Raw genomic sequence first — 12140 nt, 5'->3', positions numbered from 1 at the left:
TGCTTCTCCCGATTTCGGGGATACGACATGTGGGGGACTTTTTGGGAGTCTAGCCACGTACGGGACCCCGAAAACCAAGCACCGCCTTCAGGATTTAAATATAAAACGCTACAAAAAAAAACTGTTAGCGATCGCAGGGATCAGGCCTGACTCTGCGAACGCTGCAGTTATGTGTTTAGTGTTTTGTAAGTGACAGTGATCGATCGATACTGCACTTGGGTAGGCTGGGCGGAGGGGCAAAACGCAGGAGCCAGCAGGTATCTGGGCAGATCCCGCTAACAATGCGTTTTTTTGGAACCCTAAACTGCTGGGGACGCTAGTATAGATCTGATCAGATCAGATATTGATCTGTTCAGATTCTATACCACTACGGGAGGTGTATGCTTTGCGCGTGGGTGTTAGCGGTACTGGCACTAACCTAGCGCTGCCTGGGGCGACGCAGACCCTGACCCTAAAACCTAATTGATATCACCCGCCGGGTGATCAGGGGGTTAAACCTTTATTGGGTAATAAATGGTGGGTGCCCTGATGCTATAAAAAGCAAACTAACCAGAGTCACCCACAACACTTATACGGTGATCACTGGTGAAAGGGTTAACTAGGGGAAATCAGGGGGTTAAAATCTTTATTAGGTAGTATATGGGGGTCCCTGGCGCTATATAAAAACCTGACGGGGAACTTAAATAAATAACTGGCTAACCAGCGTCACCAGTGGCACTTATACGGTGATCGCTGGTGAAAGGGTTAACTAGGGGCAATCAGGGGGTTAAAACCATTATTGGGTAGTATATCGGGGTACCTAGCACTATAAAAACCTGGCGGTGAACCTAAAAAAATAACTAGCTACTTAGCGGCACCAGTGACACTAATGCAGCGATCAGAAAAACGATCGCTTAGTGACACTGGCAAAAGGGGGTGAAAGGGTTAACTCTAGGGGCAATCAGGGGGTTAAACCTTTATGGGGGGTGGTAGGGGGCTACCCTGGACCTAACACTAACTGCCCTGAAAGTTTTTACTTTTACAACTGACACTGAATGCAGTGATCAGAAAATAAATGATCACTGCAATCAGTGACACTGACTGGGAGGGGGGGGGGGCGGGGGGGATCGGGGGGGGGGGTTGTGTGCCTATGTGTTCCTACATGTCAGTGTAGTGTTGGTGCACTTACTTTCTCTCTTCTCGCAGTCCGGTCAAAAAGACCGCCCGAGGAGAATGACATCACTTCCTCCCTGCCTGTGTTTACTATACACAGCGGGGGAAGCTTCTCATTCGCCAGGAGCGATCGAGAGGGGATGGCCAGAAACCAACGGCCATCCCCTCATCCCGGATCGCTCCTGCAGCGAAACGGACCGCCGCATCCAGCGGGAGGGGGTCCGATCGGACCCCCCCACCCGCTGGAAGGCAAGCACGTACATGTACGTGCTTGTGCCTGTACATGCCATTCTGATGACGTACATTGGCATGCAGCGGTCCTTAAGTGGTTAAAGAGTGAAATTTTTACCATTCTTCTTTGCAAAATAGCGCAAGCTCTGTCAGATCGGATAGAGAGCATCTGTGAACAGCAATTTTCAAGTCTTGCCACAGATTCTCAATTTAGGTCTGGATTTAGACTGGGCCATTCTAATGCCCATACACACGTTCAGAAATTCCGTCAGAAAAAACTTGGTTTTTCCGACGGAATTCCGCTCAAGCTTACCTTGCATACACACGGTCACATAAAAGTTCTCTGAACTTTCGACTGTCAAGAACGTGATGACGTACAACACTACGACGAGCCAAGAAAATTACGTTTAATGCTTCTGAACATGCGTCAAATTGTTTCCAAGCATGCAAAGGAATTTTGCGCATCGGAATTGCATACAGACGAACGTATTTTCGGATAGGAACTTTTTCCAACCGAAAAAGAGAGAACCTGCTCTTAATCTTTTGCTGGCGGGAATTCCGCCAGCAAAAGTCCGATGGAGCATACAAACGGTCGCGTTTTCCGACCAAAATCTTTAATCGGTCTTTTGCTGGCCGATCACGTGCACGGGGCATTACACATGAATATGCTTTGATCTAAAACCATTTCATTGTAGCCCTGGCTTTGTCCTGCTAGAAGGTGAACCTCTGGTCCAGTCTCAAGTCTTTTGCAGACTCTAACAGGTTTTCTCTAAGATTGTCCTGTATTTGGCTCCAGCCATCTTCCCATCAACTCTGACCAGCTTCCCTGACCCTGCTGAAGAATTGCTTGAAAAAGTATTCATACCCCATGAACTTCATACAAGTCTTTCTTACTTTATGTCTCTTACCCAAGGAAGGGGGGATAAGCCGTTTACAGAAGGAATAAAATAGTGTGCTTTTAGTTCAGTTCATAGGAAGTGACAAGAACACTGCATTTCTGGCAAGATCAACAGGTATTTTCTGTACTGCCTGAAAATGTGTTTAACCTGAAAACAAATGCAGCCACCACAAAGGACTAAGCACTGGTATGTGGCAATATAATACAGTTTAGTTCTTGAGATTAAATTTCCTTTAAAACGCTGTTTAAACTGAGAAAAGAGCCAGCAAGGGAAAATGTATTTATTATACTTGTAGTCTTCACTTGGAAATGCGATAAACCTAACTACCAAGACCTGAGGTGTGCGTTTGGTATAGTTCCACCCCTACCTGATGGGGTGCTACCATGAACCGAACCCCCATGCGACGATGGAGAGATGAATGCAAATTTTTCGCATAAACACCACCACCCCTCCGCATCTGACAAGTATGAGGATGTAGGTGCACAAATGACAAGACCAACAGCGCATGATTGTGAACCTAATGACAACTACCCTAGTGTATGCAGTAAGCATGCGCGAGCAACCTGCAGTCCCAAGACAGGTAATTAATAACAAACACTCAGGGCTGATGTACCACAGACCGTGGTGGGTAGTAGTAAAGGTGTAACAGTGAATGTGCATGTATGACGTATGTTGTACGGTTGAGAAGATTGTGGGACGACAATCGATTAAAAACGAAACCTCAGCCCGTATGGATCCATAGACGTGACAGACCCTGCAGGTGAGCCCTAGCTAACAGAAATGCTACAAAATGAAAGGCTAGGACAGAAAACAGAGACAGGTAGCAAACTGAAACCCTCAGGGCTGGTGTACCCATAGACCGTGGTGGATAGTCGTATGGTTGAAGGTTGTGGTCAAACATCTAAAAACAAAACCTCAGCCCGTATGGATCCGTAGACATGACAGACCTTGGATGTGAGCACTAGCTGACAGGAATGCTACAAACTAAAATGCTACAACCGGACAATGCTACGAAAGAAAGCTACCCAGGAAACTGCTACGTCAGGAAAATCGCTAAAAATGAAAGCTACACAGGAAAAAGCTACGACAGGAAAATCGCTACGAATGAAAGCTACACAGGAAACTGCTATGACAGGAAAATCAATACGAATGAAAGCTACACAGGAAAATGCTGCAACAGGAAAGTCGATATGACAGAAATGTAGCAACAGAAAAGCTACGACAGGAAAATCGCTACGAATGAAGGCTACACAGGAAAATGCTATGACAGGAAAATCGCTACGAATGAAAGCTACACAGGAAAACGATACGAAGGGAGATGTAACTACACGGGAAAAACGACGACAGGAAAATCGTTATGGCTAAAAAACTATGACAGGAAAATCGTTATGGCTAAAAAACTACGACAGGAAAACACAACAATTGAAAGCTACATGGGAAAATGCTGCAACAGGAAAATCGCTATAACAGAAATGCTGTGACAGAAAAGCTACGACAGGAAAATAGCTAAGACAGGAACATTGCTGAGACAGGAACATTGCTGAGACAGGAACATTGCTGAGACAGGAAAATTGATACGAATGAAAGCTACGCAGGAAAATTGCTACGAATGAAAGATACACAGGAAAACGTTACAACGGGAAAACACTGCAAATGAAATGCTATGACAGGAAATGCTACACTTGAAAACTACACGGGAAAAGCTATGACAGGAAAATGCTGCGACAGGAAAACGCAACGACCGAAAATAAAACGGCAAAAATCCTGCGACAGGAAAATCGCTACAACAGAAATGCTATGAATGAAAGCTGTGAATGAAATGCTACGAACGAAATGCTACGAACGAAATGCTACGATTGAAAAGCTGTGACGGAATGCTACGAACAACTGATGCTGACCAGAATAAAATTCTCACTCCCAGTCACATGAAACAACTCCCAGCATGCGTCGCCCCTCCCCCGGACCTCCAGGAACAGACCAGCTGGCTTTTCTGTCCCCCTCACCAATGCAAGATAGACAATTATGCCAACTGAAAAATAACAAAAAAATAAACTCTCCCCTGAAGGATGACACCACAGCCATGGTACAAGCTAACTATGGTAACTACCGCCCAACTACCCCTGCTGTGCACATGCCGATATTTCCAGGGATGCCGAGTTAGTACATTGCCTGGCCCCATGAATGGAGGCATGCTAAATGCAGGCAGACCACCCCCCCGTGACCGTATGGACCCCCTGAGCAGACCTCCCCCTGCGTAAGGGCTGACCCCCCCGCTGAAACCCCCCAGATAGCGGATGACACCCCCCCTGCTGAAACCGGCTGCTGTGATGGTGGGTTGGTGAATAAATTGTGGGCTTATCATGAAGCCAATTAAGTTATATCTGTTTGACTGGAACATGCATCATGTGGTAGAGCCTGACATAAAATAGCTGCCCAAATCCTGCTTCATTCTAACAGAATGTGACATCCTTGACACTGATCTGCATTATGCGAGGGGTCATATGAAAAGCCTTGAAGGTCTTCCAGTGGTCAGACTGGCCTGCTGTGTCATGACATGATTAAAGTGCAGGAGAGTGACAAGATTCCGAGGGAGAGCAGGAGGGGTGGAGACTAGGAGGAACTGGAGTACAGACGGCTGGAGGGCCGGAGCTCCGCCCCCAGCCGAGAGCCAGAAGACACAGGGCCTCCCTCCCAAAACCAATCAACGGTATCAGAGTGTGTGATGTTCACCGGCTACTCCCATTGTGATTATCCAGGGAAGGATACTTAACTGACAGCGGAGGAAGCAGAGCCGAGCCGGGTAAGACGGAGGTGACATGCTGACTGAAATGAATGGAGGGGGGAGCCTGGCTGCACAGAATGTGTCTGGATCTGTCCCCATTGCACCAATTGGCTCGCAGCACCATGTGGGAAGCCGCCCCCCATACCAGCATGACTTGGGAGAATGGACACCCTCTCCCTACTGCCGGCGTGGTGCCAGATTGAGCGCCGGATGTGTGGATGGATGGTACCCTGCGAACTGCTGCCGCTGAACACTGCACTGAGGAACCCGGAAGTGATGTGCGTCGGCCGTAACCCAGAAATGATCCGTCAACGCATCTGATGGAGGAGGAAGGATACATATAGCCCTCTGACTCCTCCTACAAATTCAGGCTGGCCTGGGGCCAGCCTTCCAACTTACCTTTCCCTAGGCAATGGTGATATCACCATCCCTCCATTCTGGGAAATAGCAAGAAATCAACATTTTTGCACTGTGAAGGAGCATCTACTTTGGGATCTCATCAGAATGATGGTGATGTCACCCCCTGCAGTATGGAAGCTGGCAGAAAGGTATGTATAATAACTGCTTCTTGCCTAACCTATAGACAAATTATGGCTGATTGGGAGCTTTGTGCGTGGAAGTCATATGACGGAACTATAGTTAGCTATACTTTACTCCAACAGTCCCCATCATCCCACAGTGTGGAAGGTCATCATTCTGACACACAAAGATCAAGCTGGTCGCTGTAAGCTAATGTGCACATGCACAGCTCAGCTCACATGACAGGGGTAATGCAAAAAAAGTAATTAAATGTATTTTATTACAGAAGAGACATCATATGAACCACAATGGAATCCTAGTTATACTTTAAAGGAGAAGTTTGCCTTTTGTAACATGTTACACCCATATTCAGGGTGTAACATGTTACAAATCCACTGCAACTCCCCGGTTCCCCAATGTGACATGTGGTTGGGGATTCCCCCCCCCCCCCCCAAGGTGTGGCAGCCTTTGTGGCTGTGGGCGTGTAGTTCTCAATGAACTACCATGGAGCAGTTGAGCACTGTAGTAGTTCAATGATGCTTCCTGTTAATGTGTAACTGCTTGGCCATATGATGTACGACCAATCAGCCTTCACCCATGATCTGCTGATTGTGAGTGCAATGCTTTCTGGGCTCCCAATAAAAAAAATAATGCATATTTTTTACCTGCAGAAATATGTACATTTACTATTAAAAAAAAAAAAAAAGGTGAAATTATCATGTTTACATAGTAGGTGAGGTTAAAAAAAGACGCAAGTCCATCAAGTCCAACCTATGACTTTAAATAGTTTGCCAGCAAGGCTGTTTTGCAGTCAGCATATTGTCTACAGGACAATCTCAATTGTCAGCTATCTCACCTCCATCCCTCTGTTGTCTGAATACTAAATCTGGCCTATGCAAGTTTGTTCCGCAAGTCTATCATGAGCTCCTGGATGTTTTTGACAAACAAAAGGAGGACATCCTTCATTTTCAAAGGACTTTCGAATGCCCTCTTTAACTATTGCCAAGAGCAGAAATCCCATTTGGAAAACTTTTTCCACGGCTCAAACCCATACTTCTGGCACTAAACAAATACATGGAATAGATACTCAAGAAAAGCATCATTAGCACTGGTAGATCTTTACGTACTGAGTTGAGCATCTAGTCAGCATACTATTTACCGAGGAAAGGACAGATTAAACAAACCAATCAGAAATATGCCTGACCTTTGTAACTGACTAGCCTTCCATCTGACCTGCCCTTGGATTTCCCATGTCTGCCTATGTTTGTTTTGATGCTGATCTGCTACTGACCCTGGCTTGTGAATGAACCATCTCCATCTGAACCTGAGATTTGTACATCCATAGTGAGCTGCCAGGTGTGCTCCTGCACATCTGATATCAGAGTATCTAGTCACCAGTTTCTGCCCTAGGCACCTGTGCTCTTCTATCACCTTTGCAGACCTCGTTTTATTTTTCGGGGCTACATTCAGGGACAAAATGTGCAAAATGTCAATCTCTTCATCTCATGGTCATAAAGGTACACAACCAGAGTTGTATAAAAAATTATTCGCAGACTGAATACACAATTAAAATACACTGCAGGTTTCATAAAAGGATAAGGTTGCATGTGAGCTTCTCAGCTGCCAATTTTGTGGCATTTGGATAATGACTGGTGCTGGCACATCTAGCTATTCAAACACAATGCAAATAAACCATCTTCTGGCAAAAATCAGGAACGTAAAGATACAAATACAGATTGCATATGGGTAATGTATGGAAAGAACATACTTCCTCTGAGCTTTCTTCATCTGATGTCATTCTTGATCCCTGAAAAGAAATGTAATTATTAACATTAATTGTAAATATTGAAATAATAAAAGTATATACAGAGGGGAAAATGATTTGATCCCATGCAGATTTTGTATATTTGCCCACTCAAAAGAAATTAAGGGTCAATCATTTTTTATCATATGTGTATTTTAAATGATAGAGATAGAATATCAATCAAACATCCAGGCAAAATAACACATAACACAAATGCTATAAATTAAGTTGCAGTTCAGTTCAGTAAAATAAGTATTTGATACCCAAGCAAAACATGACTTAGTACATGGTGGCGAAACCCTTGTTGGCAAGAGATAAGATATTTATTGTAGTTGGTGATCAGGTTTGCACACATCTCAGGAGGGATTTTGGCCCACTCTTCTTTACAGATCTTCTCTAAATCTTTAAGGTTTCTTGGCTGTCTCTTGGCAACTTGAAGTTGCAGCTCCCTGCATACATTTTCTATAGGATTAAAGTCTGGAGACTGACTAGGCCACTCCCTGACCTTAATATGCTTCTTTCAGAACTACTCTTTGATGCCTTGGCGGTATGTTTTGGGTCATTGTCATGCTGGAAGACCCATCCACCACCCATCTTCAGTGTTCTGGCTCAGGGAAGAAGGTTCTCATCCAAGATTTTACAATAAAAATCCCCCTGTCCGAGGGGGGCGGAGCTAGCGGCTGACATGTGAGCAGCACTGTGAAGGAGCTCCGGCCGGGACGACGAATCCTATCTAAATCCTGAGTGTCAGAGACACAGATCCTTCACAGCACAGATACCCTGAGACTCCCTGGACTTGACAGAACGTGCGGGCATGGTGAAATACGGGCCAGCATCCATGGAATCTGCCGCCGACCGCTTATCCCGTTATGCATGGGGATCCCAAGATGGCAACAGTCATGCGGCAGAGGAACAGGGCCCAAGCAGTGCGCAGCGGAACGGAGCCGTTCGCTCACCCATACAGCCAGGGAAGGTAAGCCCGCTACCACGCAGATCTCAAGGCAGGAGAAGGGGCTCATCCCTGGATAGCTGTCCCCCCAGGGATGTGAGGGAGACGGAAGAGCAGGCGGAGGCCGACGAGGAACCCTCACTAAAACAAATCATGGAAGCCATATACACATGCCAAACCACTCTGACTGAGCATATTGATGGGATAAGGGCAGAAATGTATTTTCTTAAACAAGATGTACAGACTATCAGAGAGAGGGCCTCAGAAGCCAAGCAACGGATTAGTGATCTAGAGGATGTAGTGCGCCCCATGGAAAATAAAGTGCAAATCTTGCATAGAGATGTCAGTGCCCGTACTAAAAAGCTGGGAGACATGGAAGACAGGCAGAGGAGGAACAACCTCCATTTTGTTGGTTTCCCTGAAAAAGCAGAGGGTAAACAGACAGGATTTTCTAGAACTATGGTTTAAAGATAATATGGCTGAGACTACATTCTCATGTTTATTTGCAATAGAGAGGGCCCACAGAATCCCTTCTAAACCACCTCCTCCTGGTGCACATCCGCGCCCACTTATTGCCCGGATATTACATTTCAGAGACCGGGAAAGCATCCTTTGTGCAGCCCGTACAGGGTGTGAATTACAGTATAATGGGAACCGCATTTCCATATACCCGGATTTCTCTGCAGTCATGCAGAAGCAGAGAGCCAGTTTTGTACATGGTTAAGAAAAGGCTACAGGAATTACAGATGCCGTACAGTATGCTCTACCCAGCAAAACTACGGGTGGTGGATAGAGGTAAAGCCTATTTCTTTAATACACCTATTGAAGCTTCATGTTGGCTGGACATTATGGGACGTCGCAGCCCAGAGGCCCGCTGAGGATATTGCAGTTATATTTGGAATACAAGCGCCAACAATCACATGAACAGCTTTAGTCATCATCTTGTTACTTTTGCAATAATGACTGACACCACAACAGTTTGGTAAAATGTCCCGCCTTGGTCTATGTATTTTTTTTCTCCTTCTTCAGAACATTCTACAATGGGGAAAGAAGCCAAGGAGTTAAGAGAGGAGGTCCATAAATCTATGGGAGATGCTCATCTTATTGGGGAGAGGTTAAAGGGAGAGTGAGTGAGGGGTGTTTGTGGTTTTCTTATTTTTTTTTGTTTCTTTTTGCATTTTTTTTTTTTAATTTTTCCCTTGCAGGCTTCCCACCTGTTTTTACGTTTCTCTCCCCAAGGTGATTTCTGGATCTCTCTCCCATGAAGGAGGGAGGGGTTTTTTACCCTCCAGTTTTGATGGACTTCCACACTGGACATTGTCTACCTCTTCCAAGTAATGCTGTCTAGACATATGCAGTGTTGTTTTAAATAGTAGAGACCTGTGACCCCCCAAGGTCATTTACAGTATATTTTGGTTATGGGATTCAAGCACACAACAGGTTGGGGCTGTGTGCAGGGTGGGAAGGGTGGGGTTAAAGTTATTTCTAAGTTTGTGCTGTGTGCTGCCGGTTGTGTGTTTTTTTCCCCCCTCTCTCTTGCTCTGCTCTCTACAGGATAGAAGTTTCCCAGGTACTCCGACACGAGAGACTTCCCACAGATATACAAGTACATATTCCCTTTAGGTACAGATGGCGGGTAAGATAAATCTGATATCATGGAATGTACGTGGTCTGAACTCGAAAATTAAGAGGTCCCTTGTATTTGATTTTCTTAGGAAGTATAAACCTCACATTGTCCTATTACAAGAAATGCATTTACAGGGCTCCAAGGTAATGGCTTTGAAGAAAGACAATGTTATGAGGGTATTACATGCTAATTACTCCACTTATTCAAGGGGAGTAGCCATTTTGGTTACCAAGAAAGCTGCAGCACATATCCTGCAGGTTAAATTGGATCCAGCTGGCAGATATGTCATCCTAGTATGCAGAATGTTTAATGTTTGCCTGATGTTGGTGTGTGTGTACATTCCACCCCCTTTCTCTCTCCAGATATTAGACAAAATATTGCAAGAAGCTGTATTGATTGCACAGGGTCCATTGTTACTGTTGGGAGATTTTAACGCAGTCTCAGATGGGGATCTGGACAGACATGGATGTGTATCTAACTCTCATTATATCCTTTCTTCCTGGCTGGAGAGCTATGCTCTCACTGATGTCCTGAAACAAGGGAATACTCCTGTCACTCGGAGACCCATAAGACACTGTCTAGGATAGATTTGTTACTCTCTACCCTGGATGGCCTCCCGCTCATTTCAGGTGTTAGATATCTCCCTAGAGCCATTTCGGACCATTCTCAGTTGGAGATCACGCTAGATCTTGATGACCCTCGGGGAAGACGACACTGGTGTATGAATGTATATTGGCTCCAGGAGGAATTTATTACTATAAAATGCAAAACGAATATTGAGCATTTCTGGAGAGAGAATGGGAGGGACACACGGATTGCTAACCAGTGGGATGCCTTTAAGGCAACTATGAGAGTGGTGTTCACTGCGGAAACTAGGGATTTCTCCAGAGCTCTGAACTCAGAAGTTAAAAAAGCAGAGTCTGAGACCTCGGAGGCGGAAAGTAATTACATTCATGACCCATCCCCTAGTAAGTACCAAATATGGAAAGATCGACCCAGACTGTATAAACTGCTCCTGACTGAACATGCTACAAAAAATCAACTACACCAATCTAGGTCCTTTTTTGAGTTTGGAGACAAAAGTGGCCGTCTATTAGCTTTTTTAGCAAAGCCATTGTATACTCCGACCTCTGTAATGCAACTTAGGAATCCCGGGGGGGGGGAACAGTGAGAGAACTGCCTGAGATCTTGAACACCTTTGTAAACTTCTTTGAAACCCTGTATCAGACTCAGACTCGACATACTCCACCGGACCTAAACACTTACCTGGTATCCCTTACTTTACCTTCATTGACGCTGGAGGATAGCGTAGCTTTGGACCTACCCATTACACAGGAGGAGATATCTGGGGCTATTTCTTCCTTTAAAACTGATAAGTCTTCGGGCCTCAATGGATTTCCGGCTGACTGGTATCAGCTGCATAGGGAACAACTAGTTCCTCTTTTGCAAAAAGTTTTTATTGCAGCTGAAAAGGATGAAATACTTCCAGACTCTATGAGAGAAGCGCTGATTGTGGTGATCCCAAAACCAGGGAAAGATCCCCAAGAATGTGAATCATATAGGCCAATCTCATTAATCAATTCTGACGTCAAGATACTGGCCAAGGTTTTGGCCAGTAGACTGCTGTCGGTGGTTCTCAAACTAATAAATTCTGATCAGAGAGGATTCATACCTGGCCACTGTACACAAATGAATCCCGTAGATTATATGTTAATTTACAGACTCAACACGTTAATACGGGCAGGGCGACCCAGAAGTTTCTTTGTCAATCTGCAGTCTCCCTGGTTCAGGAGTTTGGTGACTTTTCCGGTTTTCGTATTAACTGGACTAAGTCGGCCCTTTTTCCTCTAGATCCACAGCCGATGTTGTCCCTTCCCGAACAGTGTCCCTTAACCATAGTCTCACAATTTAAATATTTGGGAATAACGATCCAATTCCCAGTGGACTCATTTGTTGAGATGAACCTATGGCCCGTAATTACAGCCTTCCAGGATAGGATTCGGAAGTGGAAGGATTTACCACTTACACTGTTTGGGAGGGCCAACTTATTTAAAATGATTTTCCTCCCCAAATTCCTCTACGTCCTCTCTAATGCCCCAAAATACATCCCGAAAAAGACATTTAGGCACATTAATTCTCTACTGACCTCTTTTCTGTGGGGCAACAGGGGCAAGAAT

General features: G+C 45.1%; 1 protein-coding gene across 8 annotated transcripts in view; it reads right to left on the bottom strand.

Annotated features, from left to right (window-relative positions):
- PARP4 (poly(ADP-ribose) polymerase family member 4) overlaps positions 1-12140 on the bottom strand; it is a 716724-nt gene that overhangs the window by 218711 nt on the left and 485873 nt on the right. For all 8 annotated transcript variants that reach the window (XM_077483981.1, XM_077483982.1, XM_077483983.1 and 5 more), the window contains one exon: positions 7352-7390. In XM_077483981.1, the coding sequence (XP_077340107.1) occupies positions 7352-7390 (39 nt within the window). The remainder of the gene's footprint in view (positions 1-7351; positions 7391-12140) is intronic.

Source organism: Lithobates pipiens, unplaced genomic scaffold (assembly GCF_037356315.1).
Source record: "Lithobates pipiens isolate NorthernLeopardFrog02 unplaced genomic scaffold, aLitPip1_a1.2 Scaffold_16, whole genome shotgun sequence".
NCBI lineage: Eukaryota > Metazoa > Chordata > Amphibia > Anura > Ranidae > Lithobates > Lithobates pipiens.
The sequence above is the reverse complement of the archived record's forward strand: the minus strand, read 5'-3'. Positions and strand labels throughout refer to the sequence as shown.